This window comes from Taudactylus pleione, unplaced genomic scaffold, assembly GCF_031769625.1.
Source record: "Taudactylus pleione unplaced genomic scaffold, aTauple2 ptg000015l, whole genome shotgun sequence".
Lineage (NCBI taxonomy): Eukaryota > Metazoa > Chordata > Amphibia > Anura > Myobatrachidae > Taudactylus > Taudactylus pleione.
Genome location: NW_028284417.1, coordinates 25,601,791 through 25,617,593, shown reverse-complemented (window position 1 = coordinate 25,617,593; position 15,803 = coordinate 25,601,791). Strand labels below are relative to the sequence as shown.

General features: G+C 42.4%; 1 protein-coding gene and 1 non-coding gene across 2 annotated transcripts in view; both read left to right on the top strand.

Moving 5' to 3' along the window:
• The window catches only part of MDN1 (midasin AAA ATPase 1), a 389,265-nt gene that overhangs the window by 239,326 nt on the left and 134,136 nt on the right, over nucleotides 1–15,803 (top strand). The window contains exons 53-59 of the mRNA XM_088472042.1: nucleotides 3,849–3,982; nucleotides 6,614–6,774; nucleotides 7,187–7,310; nucleotides 7,633–7,843; nucleotides 12,013–12,241; nucleotides 12,718–12,826; nucleotides 14,663–14,833. Coding sequence (XP_088328168.1) covers nucleotides 3,849–3,982; nucleotides 6,614–6,774; nucleotides 7,187–7,310; nucleotides 7,633–7,843; nucleotides 12,013–12,241; nucleotides 12,718–12,826; nucleotides 14,663–14,833 — 1,139 coding nt within the window. The remainder of the gene's footprint in view (nucleotides 1–3,848; nucleotides 3,983–6,613; nucleotides 6,775–7,186; nucleotides 7,311–7,632; nucleotides 7,844–12,012; nucleotides 12,242–12,717; nucleotides 12,827–14,662; nucleotides 14,834–15,803) is intronic.
• On the top strand, nucleotides 9,137–9,243 carry LOC148542191 (U6 spliceosomal RNA). The gene has a single exon (XR_015878422.1). It is a non-coding gene; the product is annotated as a U6 spliceosomal RNA (small nuclear RNA).

Here is a 15,803-nt window from a genome sequence, read left to right as displayed (position 1 = left end):
GAGGCCTCTTTTTACGTGGTGCAAGCCCTCAGAATTTATGTGGACCGTTCTCTGTCATACAGAAAGTCAGACTCTGTCCTTTTTGGATTCGATAAAAAGGGTTGGCCTGCCATGAAGCAGACTTTGGCACGATGGCTTTGACTATTTCGGAGGCCTACTCTAGGGAGGGCCTTTCTGCTCCGCCTTCTGTATCTGCTCATTCTATGAGGTCTGTGAGCCCTTCGTTGGCAGCTCGGCATGGTGCCTCGGCTGTTCAGCTTTGTAAAATGGCCACCTGGTCTTCAGTTCAGACCTTTGTGAGGTATTATTCATTTGATGCCTACGCATCTCAGGGTGCTTCCTTTTGGGCGGCGGGTCCTCCTTTCTGTACAGTAGCGTACCCACCCTTAAGGGGAACTGCTTTGGGACATCCCCAAGGTCACCTGTGGACCCTAAGGAACCCGAAGTAGAAAAGAGGAGATATGGTAAGAGCTCCTTAGGGTCCACAGGACACCCGCTCTTACACCCTGTATGGTAGCTATGGTGTTGTCTGGTCTACAGTCTGTCTCCTTCCTAGTGAGAATGTGATTCTTGTATGTTCCAGACTTTTCTCTCTCTTCTCTTCTCTTTTCTCTTCTCTCCTCTCCTCTCCTCCCCTCTCCTCCGGCCTCTGGCTTGCTACTAAATTGAGTAATGCCCTGGCTGGGAGGCGGGGTATGGAGGGGGACCAGTGCATCCTGGGGGAAAGAATTTAACTATATCGTGCCCGATGCCTGCGTCATCCACCTATACCCCAAAGGTCACCTGTGGACCCTAAGGACCTCGTAGAAAGGGAGATAACAAAGGTAAGTTCTTACCATATCTCCTCTTTTTCCAGAGCTTTCCTAGCAAAAGGTGCATTAGTGCATAGATCCCTCTCCTGCAAAAAATGCCAGGTCAAGTTTAGAAGTACGGCTCTAGATGACAGTGGTCTCTGTGATACATGCTTAACCGCTGCACAGCATTCGGGGTCACCGGTAGCACAGCCTCTGACCGAACTGCGTACTCATGTGTCCCCTGCTTAATCCTCTTCAGTAGGTTAGGAGTCTGATTCCAAAATCTCTTCCCTGGCAGAGGAGGATCGTCAGCAGGTTTCTGAATTATAGTTATCCTTACTGAGGGGAGATCACACTAGTATGGTTACTGTTGAGTCCTTAATAGCCATTGTCAAATCCACTCTCATTTTCAGAACATGTCCTTTATTAAAAACTAAAAGAAAGAGACCGTTACCTTCCCTTCTTCAGTGCAAATAGAAGATTTGTAAACTGGCAGAGCTCTGGGTCCATCCTACTGATCTGTTCCAGGTCTCTAAGAGCCTTATTGGTTTTTGCCTGCTCCCTCCGGCTGATGGAGCCAGATGGGACACTCCAACAGGAGCAAATAGCTCATATTTTAAGTGTCTGACTAGCACACGTGCGGTTGTGTGTTCAAGACTCTGCTGAGAATATTATATTTAATGTAGTGCGTCCATTGCTGGCTTAGCTAAAAGCTACTACTCTCCCCCTTCCTAACGTGACCTTTCTGAAAGCGGTAACTGACTAAAACCTGAGGTTCAGGCTCCTTTGCGCACTCTTTCCTGTGGAAAGACCGCTAAGGGATCTCCTGAGAACTTTGGGAGGTCATCTACTCCAATAACCTGTGCTCCTGCAAATAAGTGTTGCATTTAATTACACTCCTCCTCAATACCTAACTATACTTAGTTATAACTATAGCTACAGTAGCTAAATTCCACTATATTTTATGCTCTAGGTACATCATATATGTGTATTCTGTATAGTCTGCTGCAACAGCATGGATGACTGCTTGTGAAAATGCTTCACCATCTTTTTTTGTGCCACAGACTATCACTCAGTCTATTGCTGTGGGGCCTCACTGGGTCCAGTTCAGGCATTGGAGATTGCGTGAGTGTACTGTTTGTCTCTACAAAACTTCATCTACTCATTGAGAATACAACATGGGTTTGCGCTACAGGAGATCTATAGATTTTACTCTCCCACCTAAGATGAGAATATCTGGGGAACGGCCAACTCTTTGATTACTACCTGACTTACAGGGGGCACCGGTCCTGCTCCAGGATGCGAGAGCCGAGGGTTCTTCTGGTAGATGTCTCCTGGATGTTCAACATAATGTACATCTTTCCACCAGTGTCCTTGCTACTGACAGCGGATCGGCCATTCTGGTGACTACAGATGTACCATGCCCTCTGATGTCAATGGACCTCCGCAAGCCGTCAGTGGATCTACCCTCACTTCTCCTGCTCAGGCCGCCAGACCTTCTCGTTCCAGGTCTGTCCCAGTACAGGAATCTGCCTCCCCTGCTTTGACGGGGTAGCTATTGAGCCAGGGGTTTCTCCAACGCCGCTTTGCGTACAACGCAGTGTGCAGAAAACCTGTTTTCGCTAGGACGTGCCGATGACTGGTGTGTCTACTTTTCTCTGTGTGCCATCTGGAAGTTGGATTTTGCGGTTTTACACCTTTGCTGGATTCTGGCTTTACCACAGGCATGACTGTGCTGTCCAGCGGACCTAGTTAGCATTCCTTCTAAAGGTTATTTCCTGGTTTCAGATCAACCAGGGAATTGTGGTCCCTGCTTTTCCTGTGGAGCTTCAGTAGGATTTCCGGTCGACCTTCACATGTATGAGCGTGGATGTGGATCTCTGTATATATTTGTTAAGAGAACCAAAGAATTCAGATGCACAGACTTTGTTCGTGCTCTGACATAAGCAAATGGGCTTGGCCTATACTCTAGTAAGCCCAGCTCTAAACTTTTGTATATATTGTTAATCATGAATGCATATTTTTTATATGCTCACTGCATGATGTGTATTGTCGTGCTAGTTAGTGCTACCCTATCTGACAATTAGTCAAATAGTATTGAGCGCATAAGAACATAAAAAAAACATTTTATAAATGGGCTTGGCTTGCCTCCAAGCAGTTAATATCTCTCCGATTAAGGCGGTCATCCGTCAGGCCTCACTTCGGCGGGCATGTCTGTTTCAGACTCTGACTGTCAACTCTACCCAATCAGTTGGGTCCTATTGAGTGGGTCGGTGTGGGGCCTCAGCAAAGCAACTTTGCAGGACTGCTACATGCTCCTCGGCACATACTTTTATAAGATTCTACCATTTTGACACCTTTACCTCTAGTGATGCTAGTTTTGGGTGAAGGGTCCTACACACAGCACTGAAGTGTTTCCTCCCTTAGTGAATAGCTTTGGTATGTCCCAGTGTCTCTCCATGTGTAAAAGAGAGAATGTTGATTCTTACCTGATAATTCTTTTATCTAAATTCCATAAGGGACACTAGATGCCCTTCCTGAAGCTACTGGCTTTGTTTGGGGTTGTTTCTTTGAGTTGTAGCTGTCCAGGCCCACTAGACTCCCTTCCATTGTGTATGCCTGGTTCTGCTTTTCTCCTCCTCCTCCTCTGTCCTTTTGGGCAGTGTTAGTAATAACTGCCTGCTCTGTTCAGGGTATAGGGGAGGAGGAGCCTATGTTGTCACGCTTAAACTATTTAGTCCTCCAGCACCTACTCTAACCAGTCTCTCTCCCGTGTCCCCCATGGAATTCCGAGAAAAGTATTTATCAGGTAAAATTCTATATCCCATTTTTGACAATTCCATCTAGCTAAAATAAACTAAAGTATTGTCACTATCAGGCTGATGCACTAAATATCAACATTTCCAATTTTCTAATGAATATTCTTGCAACGTTCTACTGTATTGTGCACTTTTTGTATTTTTAAAACTCAAATGTCATCCCTTTTAATATATAATGTTAGTATTATTATTACTTTATGGAAATTGTTCTTGCATTATATTTCTGCCTGAATAGATCCAGCTGTCCAGCAGGACCTACCTCACCCAGTGGTTGCCCATCTTGCTGCATTTTTTGACATCTGGGACATGCTTGTGTTTGAGTGCCTTGAATCCATTCATTCTCCATTGACAGATGAAGTTACCTTTAAGGTGAGGCCAAGTTTGGGGAACAATATATATATTTTTTCATTGCATGTGTGTAGGAAAACAAATTTCAATTGACAAAATGGTTATATATCGGATCTTCAAATTCTAAATTGCAGCTAAATAAGTGTCTGCTTCATTGCTTCAGGCACCTCTGGCGTTTTCTATGCACCAGTTTTCAGAAATATCATCCCTCTTTTACTTATATGCACAACTGCTTTCCTTTGTGTAATAGCACATCATTCACAAATGTTATTATTGACTAAGCACAAATACACTGTAGTTGATGGAGTACAATCCCAAGAAAATGTCTACCTATTTTGTAATGTGTAAAAGAGAAAAGTAGGGCTAGTTGCCGGGGAACTCTTTAGTCAATACAGTTAAAATTTAACTTTTATTATATATAGATAAGATATATGGTACCATGTATCCCCGCAAGGTCATTCAAGTATATGTTAACCTTGTTTAGACACAGAGTCTTGAGGTAATCCTCTGGCAAAATATTTAAAAGGTTCTATTACAATGGGTATGTCATGGTAATGGTTAACAAGAATTGCAGTGTTTAAACCATGAGTAAGTGTGACAACCAGGAGTGTAGTTGTGGTGCTCTGCTAATCGTTGCTAAAATTCCATATATTCCTCTTTTAACCTACAGCACCTGGTATTCCCTCGAGGTCTCCCTTCCAGGTACTGACCAGGCCTATCACGATTTAGCTTACAAGATCAGACTGGATTGGGCAATCTAGTGATGTATGGCTGTAGGGATAGTCAGATAGGGAAAGGTAGATTACCGCGGCACACGTCAGAGCAAGAACACAGCCATAAATGTAGGACTATCACAATGAATAGTCCATTTTACTATTAAAATATTGTTTTCCAAGAAAGTTGATGCATGAGCATACTTTTTTTGTTACACATAAGTCGTTTGTTAATAGTACCAGGTAAGAGTGTACAAACAAGTACATACATTGCAGTCTCATATTGTGTAACAAAAATAAGACGGATATAGTAAATCACACTATAATCCGAAAGGGATGATAATAGTGGATGTTATATATCAAATGGTAGATCCTTATCAAGAATTACATCTCGGTATGCTCAAAGCAGTGTTTATATAAATTTAACAAGTCCTCTCCAAATAGAGGTTGAATCATGGTATGTTCATATATATTGTAAATAACACAGAGAATATTTTGATTGATTATTCTTTTCATTGATATCAAAAGACCAACATAATTTCAGCTGATAATGAAACCACAATTTCCTAGAATTTCTATTATGGTGGTTATGTATCATTAACACGCACAGACAAAGAATAGGAGTAGCATGCTAACCATTAAATGGATGCGTAAGAGGGTAGAGCAATTCTTATACACAGTTTTCAGGAAAACACATATATAAGGCTAGTTGCGGGACACAATGATCCTAAAAGAAGTACATAGCACAACAATATTATAACGTAAGGAGATTGTATCTGTATTCTGTAATGTGTGCATGTTTGCATATATTCCCATAAAATTTTGCTGAATATTTGTTAAATTATTGCCCTTATAGGTTATGTACTAAGGTACATCCAGCTGTAAACCTTTTACATTTCCCTTCAACTACATCAGTTTTCTTAATAGACTACATTTATTAGCATGTCTAGATGCTCTGTTGCCAGCTAGCATTTAAATTGAGTTGTCAATTGTTATGATTATGCATACTGCTGCAGAAATCCTGGCTGACTTTGTTCTATGCTTACAGCCCAGCGCACTACTATTTTATGATTGAGAGACTCTCTTGCTTCAAAAGTTCAGTTTTATATTTGTTTAGTTTAAGAAAGTGTTGGGACATCTATGTAGGGATGGATGAGAGAGCATGGAGGAAGAGAGGTCAAGGGAGGAGTATTATGTTTCAGTATCCTCAGCATAAAGGTGGTTTTAGAAGGGATGCCTTCATAATCCCAGCAAGTGGAATGCCGGCGCTTAGAATAGCAGTACTGGATTCCCAACACCTGTCAGAATCCCGGTGCTGGCATCCTGAAGGTAAGTAGTTGGGTTAGGGTTAGGCACTAGGGGGATGGAGGGTTAGGTGTAGGGTGTGGGGCGGTGGGTTAGGTTTAGGCACTATGGGGGAGGTTTAGGCACTGGGGAGAGAGGGTTAGAGCTAGGGGTTAGGAGAAGGGATAGGATACCTATTGACAAGTGTCTGTATCCTAACCCTGTCGGAATCTTGATCACCGCCATCCCATACTCAACCCGTTTTATAGAGCGATGGAGCTGTTGAGGCAGTACAGTAAGTGTAAAAAGAGAAGAAGACGATAGACAGCCTTAAATTGTGCAGGAGTAGAATTGGAAGTACAGAGAAAGAGGAGTGGTTTGAAAAATAGGAATAGAGCAAAGAGAGGGAATGTAACAGAACCCAAGAGACTGGAGGGTTTGAAGGTGGGTGGTCACTTGTGTGAATGACAGGTCAAGGAGGATTAGAATGGAAAAGTGGATTTAGCTGTGTGATTGGTTAGCTTGGCAAAGGGCCGTTTCCATGAAGTGAAGAATACTTAAAATAAAAAATTAACTTGGCTTTTTGCACCTCCAGTCAGTTTTCTGCTCCAATTTTTTTATTTTTTTTGCTGATATGAAATTTGTTGCACTTCAGGCTATGTCGTGCCTCCGCTGGCGTGATCGGTTCAGGCTGGTGTGTGACAGTGTCGGCTTGGAATCTTCTGATCTGGCCTTGCTAACACTGCACTGGCTCTGGGTTGTGAAGCACTCTGTGAAAAAGGTGACTCTGCTCTTACTAGGACACGATCATCACAGGTTTGTGCCAGTGCAATAGAGTTAAGACACCTTTTTGTCAAGGCTGATTAAATTTGAGTGTTTGGGGTTTTTTTAGACAAAAAATAAAATCACCCAGCACATTGCCAAAGCCATGTTATCATTCTGTATGTAAATAAATGCAGAAGCTTAGTTAGACACAGTTGCATAAATATGATAAACCACCTTCCACTTATTGTATATAAAATGTTTGTCTGTCATGCTATAACATGGGTAGATCAGATGCCCTTTCTTTGCTTAACATATTGTAGTGTTTTTTTGTTTGTTTTTTAAATAACTATTGTCTTCACATATTGCTGTTTTCTTGTTTTTCTAGAAGCATGAGTGGAGTTACATTAAAATTGTTCATACACTGTTAACTGTCCATCTGAATCACTGCTTATCTGTACTCTAGGCTTTCTCAGGAAGTTCAATCGATCTGTTTGAACATTCAGGAGTGTCTAGCGGTCTCCTCTTCCCAGTCGTCTGCCAATGTAAAATTGCTGCAGACAGTTCTAGGTAGACCTCTACCTTTCAAGGTATTACTTAGTCCTTGTACATAGAACTGTTGATTGTTGAACTAAATAACATAAAACTACTCTAGGAAGTGAAATGAACATTCTTGGTTCAGATTTCTTTGTATTTGGTGAGATGCCAATGGTTGTTTATTACTTTTAGATTTGAGTAAATATTCTTAGTAACAATACAGCTTTACATTTGGATTTTATTTTTATTTATTTTTTAATTTTAGTTTTTATTGTACATAAATTGCAGCCTGCAGATGAAAAACATTGTGTCACACTGGTGTGCTAGTGAATTAAATTTGCAGCATGCATCAACATGTCCTTTCTCCATTTACAGGAGCAGTCGGTGGTACAGTGTGTGGAGAAACTGAAAGTGCTCAGCACTTCCCTTAATGTAGTGGATCTGAGACCAGTTAAAGGGGAGAGCCAATGGCAACAAGAGATATGCAGACTAAAGGCAGCTAGCTCAGCTTGGGAAACCAAATTCAACATACTTCAAGCCTGGACATCTGTCCTTCGGGCGAATCATCAAGAGGACATCAACTCTGGTAAATGGGTTTTCTACACTGACGTGTGGTGAGGTGAATGGCTAGGGAGGCACTGTCTAGTATCGGAGCCAGATTTACAGATGTTCATGTGGGCACTATACAAAGGTGCAGCAGTATATAGTGCTGGAAATTTGGTGTGTTTTGATCAGGGATGTGCGGAAAAGGTAGACAGGGGAGACAGTGCCTCATCTGCCGTACACTTTTTATTCCAAAGTTTTGACTATAAAAATGATTAGAATAATACAAAGATACTTATTTCTCCTTCATCCACTAAGAGTCACTGTAGCTCCAGCCAGTGGGGTTTAGATAGTGGTAGAGTAGAGCCTGGCACTTTAAATAATTTAGAAGTGTGACTGGCTCCTCCCCCTCTATGCCCAATCAGCCCCAGTTTAGAAATTGTGCCCGAGAGAGCCGGTGCACTGTGGGGCTGTCTCAAGACCCTTTACTATTTTATTTATTTTAAAGTTTTAATACTGGCCCGGGCTACTCGTACCTCAAGCTTTAGACTAAAGCTATTATAGCCTAGGGGCTTATATCTGCGCACGCTATATACAGTACATATGTGTGTGGATTACTTTACACTTCTGCAACTCTTATATATTTTGTGTGTGAGTATATATGTGTGTATGTCTATATATGTATTAAAATAGATGTATAGGTATGCCCATAATTCTACAATCATTGATAACCAGGTAGTCTATGGACACACCATGAACAGGCCATTTTAGTCTGATCTTGTAAGCTAAGCGGGGCTTGTGTGCTCGTTTTGGCAGCATGCACACTAATTTTGTAAGCTGGGTTTTAATTGTCCAGTGTACACTAGATTAGCTGGCTCTATAAACTAGTCATATTCTGCAGCTTACATTGTGATAGTCACGATTCCCTCAGACATTGCTAAAACTCTGCTCCAAGTACATGACCCAATTCATGTCCTGTAGCCTTCTTGTATGTTCACACATATCTATACTTACATAGGTGCTCCTGGGGCACTAGGTGTCTAGGTTCAGCTCATGCTGTTCTAAGGTGGGCATTCTGCCTCATAACACTTGTGTCTTGGGCTATCGCATTTTGACCTTGGACTGTAGTTCTGTCCCTGGCAATTAATAATTACGGTACCCTTTTGTGGGGGGGGGAGGCCTATTTTTATTTTAAACTGCAGTAATTAGCTCATGCAACTATGTATATGTAGGATTTAAGGTGTGTGTGTGTGTGTGTGTATATATAAATATAAATGTTCCCATTCTTCGTAGGAATGTTCATAATTGGGGCAACCAGTTCAAAATCCTAAATGGGGTGCTCGCTTTGACAGCACATATACTAAAATTGGAACGATATAGAGAAGATTAGCATGGCCCCTGCGCAAGGATGACATACAGATTCGTGAAGCATTCCATAAAAAAAAAAATTCTACAGGCATACTGTATCCCTTCTTTACTTGGGATAACTATACCATTATATTGACTTGTCGCAGTCTGAACAAGCTACCTCAGCAAGATATGTCTAATGCGGTCGCCCCAATGTAGATTCCTATCAGAATTTAGAGAATCCAGGTTATATTCCATCTTCAACTATGTCTGAAGGCCTGAGGACCAACCGCCAAGAGGTTAGGCGGGGATAGGCCAGGGCTGTATTATATTGGTGGACCTTAAGTAAAAGTCTGACCCTGCGGTTCACTTTTATTATTTGTTTTCAATATCCCTGTCGTTGTGACCACTATAAATGTTAAGGGTCACTGGTGGGGATCCTTTGTCATCTATGTGCTATTTATATGTGTACCTTGACCGGTGCAGGGTTTTAGTTAAAGCCTCTCTGGTAACGCACTTCACCATTATAAGTGTTAATTGAATGATACTAAAGGTGCGTATCCACTTGCAGATAGTGGAACGACAGTACGATTACAACATTGTAATCGTACAGTTGTTCCTCTTCTCCTGCAGTGCCTAAAGTGAACAATATGTCATTCAGTGCAGGCACCCTCCCTAATCCCTGAACATGGTCTGTCTGTAGTTATCGGCAGATTGTCCAGCATGTTCAGGCGATGATTAATGTCGAAAACGACCAGCGGATGCACGCATCGCTGGTCGTTTTTGACATTTTCATGCTTGATTCATGCACGATTAATGAGCCGTTGAACGATATCATTATCGTTCATTTTAATTGGCAAGTGAATACGCGGCTTTACACTAGCAGTTTTTTGAGGGGTATGTGTATTCTCTATACGGATACACATCCATAATGGAACACACTTAAGTAAGTCATAGAATGTGCTTCTGTTGTATAACTCACATGTCTCCACTAAGAATTCTGCTAGTCTCTACAGTATTTCTACTGCAGCATGTCCAGGCTGTAGTCAGAGCTGTGAAGCATGGGGTCTTAAACCACTGACGCTACTCTTTATCCCTGACAAGGCGAGTTGCTGTGAGTTGAAAAGGTCAGTGACACTCTACGTAGTGTACAGAGGGCTTCTGGTCGCTCACAGGTAAGTGAGCTTACCCCACTAATGCCTCGGAAGATGCTCCTGATAATGCACCCTGACATTATTACACAGCGTTATTCTCCCTTACACACCCTAACGGCTGTCCTAGCAGCCATTCGCCCTGTTGTGGTTCCTGTTCACATTTGTTGGCCTTACACCATATAGATTTACACCTTAGAGGGTTCATAGTTCCAGTATAGAGAGACACTATTATGCTAGACACTATTGGGGTTATGCTATATTCTGGACTGAGGTGCATCTATAGGCTAGTGTACATGTTTACATTAGAGTGTGACAGTCATAGGTTCGGTTCCTTTGACAGCCCTGTTTCAAACAGTAAGCCTTGTTGGTTTTACTGTTCAGTATCTGTTGATAAATTTATTACACTGACAGGTGCCATCATGTCTGTGCTTTATTCGTGGACTCCCTATCGGCCGCGAAGGGCTTGGTATGCTGATCTTCATGGCCTCTGTGTCGACACTCCACTGCGTCTTCCACTGTGGCCGGAACTTCTGTCTCAGTGCCTGTGCTTTCATCTGGCTCTTGCCCGTCTCGGGGTGGCTCTTGAGACACCTGTCCTAAGAGGTAAGGGGTTCTCCAGGTCAGTAATTAACACTATGCTTAATGCCTGGAAACCCTCTTCTGCTAGGATTTACCACCAGGTTTGGTGTTCGACTAGGAATTTTAACCCCAGATCGTTCCAACATTCTTTTTCTATCTCTCCTGCAAGCATGATTTGGGTCTCTGCTTTTTTTCACTTAAGGTACAGATGTCAGTCCTTTCTGTTCTCTTCCAGAGACAGATTGTGCTATTGTCTGGTGTTCGGACTTTCCTAAAGGGTGTCCTCCATTTGCAGCCTCCATTTGTACCTCTGTTAGCTCCTTGGAATTTATCTTTGGTTCTTAAGGCTATTCCTTTTGAGCCAGGTGGGTGTCGGATTTGAGTGCAGTGTTCTGTTGCTCTCCGTTTCTGATCATTCACTAGGACAGGGCTGTCCTTCGAACACGATTGGGCTACCTTCTTAAGGTTTTTTCCAGGTTCCACATCAATCAGGAGATCATGGTCCCTTCTTTCCAGGTTCCGGATTGTACACCAGAGGAGGCCTGCTTGGATGTCATGCGGGCCCTCCGAATTTATGTGGACAGGACGAGATCTCCGTAAGACGGATGCTCTGAGTGTGTGCCAGTCTTCCTCCTCCTTCTCGCTCCTTGTTTAGGTTTGCTAACTTAACTGGTTGCCTGTGGCTGAGGGGGGGGGAGCCTGGGCTGGTGGGTAACAAATGTTAACTGTTTGATGCCCAGACTAATCCTCACCAGCCTATACCCAGCATAGAGCCTGTGCCCCCTATGGAGGAAGAAGAAAGAGAATTTAACAGGTAAGCACATTAATCTCCTTTTTTTTCTGTTTTTTTGTATATTGAACCTTGACTTTAATACCCTTTAAATGTCCCACAAGACTATGATATCTCATTACAATTTTCTTAGTGATCATTTAGACTAGACCAAATTCACTGGTCTCTCCTCATGGTTGCCACTCTTCCCAGAATTAACTGTTTATTTTCTTGTGGCAGATATCAGAGTCCTGTCGATTCCCACTAGTATGTAATGGGAACTGTTCTTATTTGGAATATCCTTTAAATGTAACTTCTCACTGATGCAGTTGGATCTAGATGGACATATCATCTTCATTTCAGAGGAACTTGCAGCGTCTGTTGAATTGCTGAGTACACATATGAGAAAACAGGGCGTTCTCCTGTGTCCTGGCGACAGAAGTTTTGAGGAGAGTTTGTGTACACTGCTGAACCAGGAAGATTTAATACAGCTTTCAAGTAGAGTCCAGTTGTGGCCTGGCATGGAGTATCTGATGCTGCTTTGGCAATACAAATTGATTACTGACCTGCTGTCCCATTCTTACTATGTAAGGTAAGGACCAGTGTTAACCATTTAAAATAAAATGACGCTTTTTTTTTTTTTTTTAAAGGTGATCTCCAAAAGCTTGCAATTCAAGTAAAAGCTGCTGCCAATGGTTATTTGACTGTGGTCTGATTTGAGGTTATCTGACGGCCTCCCAGCGGCTTGATCCGGCTTGATTGCAGATAATCCCTCAATGTCTACCTCACTTTTCTTGCTCATGCAGAACTGGTCTGTTTTTAGATAGGCACTTGTCTTCCAATGACATTATGCAGATGTGCCCAAAATATCAGGGGGCCAAGCAGGTAGCCTGATTACTGGAACACATGTCTAAAACACTGTTGGGACCAGGATTTCTTAATTTTAATCTGTTTTGGGGTGTTACTACCGTAGCTTTTACTTTTTTGAACTATAACTCCTTGGCAGCATTTATTTGTAAACTGATCATTATACTGTTACTGACCATTACCTGGTCTTTGTTTTCACAGAAAGAACATGCAGTCTGACCTAAATCAGCTGGTTGCATTTTGCTTGAAAAAAACATCCTCCTCTTCTCAGCAGCTTCGTGCCTTCTTGTTCCTTATTCAGCAGCCTGAGGTAGTGCATCAGTTTGTACATCCCAAATCATATATTCGAAGACTGTTTTATTTTTTATTTTTTTTTAGCTTGAATTGCTTAAAGAACACTTTGAATATGTTAGAGTATACTTCTAAGAAATCTTTTCCTGCACGTCAGACCTCTGTCAGGAGAGAGTTAAGTGTTTGTTTCTTTCCCGGCTACTACCAAAACGTATTGCCTTCACAGCCCTGGCACTCGCTTTGGATCATTCCTAGGGGCATTCTCCTGCATTGGATATTTAGTTATAGGAATAGTTCTTCAGAATTGTTTCTGTACTGGATATTTCTCCTGGCCATGGAAGACTTGAAATAACATTTCCAAGACATTGTCCCTGTTAGGCGCATGTTCAAAACAGATACATTTTTACAGGCAGCCTAGTTAATATTTTAACCATTTAAAGGATTACTTCACTCAAAGTAAATAAAATAAAAAATTGGGGGCTGGGTGATTTAAATGGGATAAATGTAATGGTAGATGCTCACTTAACTGCATTCCCAGATACACTATTTAAAATTTTAGCCACGTGTCTGGTGTGGTCAAATAATTTGTAACCACACTGGGCAGATGCGTTAACTGACATAGTCGCAAACGATGCGACCTGTCCACAGTGCGTTTGACCTCCTGGCCCCTCTGTGTCCCTGCACCCTCCCCCAGTGTCTACTGTGTCGTTGATTACTGCTGATAGGTAAACACGGCAGGACCTCCCACCCAGCGGCTACAGAGTAGCCGCTGCCAGGAAAATGTATATGAACCACCCCTCAGCTATCCAGTGCATACCTGGCGGCTGCTTAGAGGGGCAGCTGCAGGGGAAATCAAAATTGTGATGTTCTGACCATCGATAGTCTGATTTAGTGATGACCGATGTAATAAAAAAATCAATCTTAATATGGGTTTCCAAAAAAAATTTATATATATATATATGTGTATATATATATATATGTAGAATGTGTCGTCGTGTGACACTCCAAGCATTTGAGAAAAACGTCACTCAGGTAGTGATTTGGTTATGATGGTCAACGTTTCAATGCCTTTTTAATATCACGGCATTTTCATCAGGACATGATGAAAATGCAGTGATATTAAAAAGGCATTGAAACGTTGACCATCATTACCGTTACCTGAGTGACGTTTTTCTCAAATGCTTGGAGTGCCACACTACGACACATTCTACTTATCTAACCCTGTGTGGGCACCCAGCTAAGTACTTTCTATTTATAAGGAGTGCCGGACATTGTATCAAAATATATAATATTATACAGTCCAATGCTGAGCCGCCACTCTGTGCTATATCAAAACTTGCTGCCAGGGTTCTTCCTGGATGAATTCCAAGAATATGTACCAAAAGAAACAGCGGCGCTCCCGGTCTTGTATGAATAATCAACTTATTTATTGCATGCCACTAAATGCCGATGTTTCAGAGTCGCACAGGACCCTTTTATCAAGTGCCGCTGTTTCTTTTGGTATACGTGTGTGTGTGTATATATTTTGGCTGTTTGATTCATGGGCAAGGGCAGTGATTTCTCAGTAACTTGAATGCTTGCATTTTTTTTTTTTTATTTGACCTGTGAAATTCCAGATATTGATTTTTTTTTTTTTGAGGTGACAAGGTGCTATTTTATTTTTTCTCATAGCTGCTGTTGAATTTCAGGATAAACTAGACAATATATTTTACCTCCATGGTTCAGATTTTTGTTGTTTAATAGTTTAATAAGCTACATCTTTATAGGTGCTATTATAATACAAGGAGAGAGAGAGAGAGAGAGAGAGAGAGAGAATTTTGCATAAATAATTGATTATATTTAATTTTGTTTACAGGTTAACTCCGGCGATGTTGCCTTATTATGGTCAGAGTTGATAAGCAGTGTATTCTCGTCATTCTGGAATAGTACTGTTACCACTGAACCAAATTACTGGTCATCCTGGAAGCCATTGTCATCTTCAGATGTTGGGAACATTCCACAATCACTCATGGAACCTTCTGTGAAGGTTTGCAAGAAACAAATTACTCTGTGTAGCATTTGGGGAAGTCATGTACTCACATACTAAACAGTATTGATTACTGTTTGCTATCTTTTATAAAATTGGCCAAAAGTAATGTTATGCTCTTTTCGTAAAGTCTGACACATTATGTTTTTTTTTTGTTTTTGCATAAATCTATGTCTGTCAGTCACATGTGTTTTGTATATTATTTATCTTGACATGGCTTTATTCCAGTGGACTGCAAAATGGGATCATTGGGAAACTTAAGGTTGAGTCTCCCATATCCAAATATTCCGAAACACGGAATATTCCGAAATACGGAATATTTTTAGCATGACTGAGTTAGTGAAATCTTTGATTTCTACTTCAGGGTCCATAGGGGGTCCACAGGGTTGACCTTGGGGTATAGGTTGGGAACCAAATCCGGGCACCACGCAGTTAAAGCTTTTAGCTCCCAGGATGCACTTGGGTCCACTCTCCCTATAACCCCGCCCCCCAGCCAGAGGCACCTCAGTTTAAGTTGGTGCCCGGCCGGAGTCGGGTCACCGTTACTGCAGGGGGGCTGCTTAGCAGCCTTTAAGCTTAAAAGAGTTTTGTTTTATTATTTTTTACTACTCTTCAGAGCGGCAGCATCAGACTGTCCAATGGACGTCTGAGCTGCCGCTCCTACACCCCGCCGGCGCTGCGACGCCAGTACAGATCTGGGGATCGCAGCGGGACCCCAGAGTCTGTACTAGCCGGGCTCTGGAGGAATCCCTGGGCTGCTGCCGGATCGACGGGGACAGGTAAGTCGCGTGGTCACCGCTTGCGGTGACCCGCGTGTACATGCAGCCTTATGCCTCCGGTCTCTGGGGACAGACCGGAGGCGCTAGCGGTGGCGGCGGGCTCCCCCTCCATGGAGGCATACCCCGCGTGTCCACAGCCCACCAGGGATTATAGCGGCAGCGGGAGCCGGCATCCCGGGGGGTTAATTGCT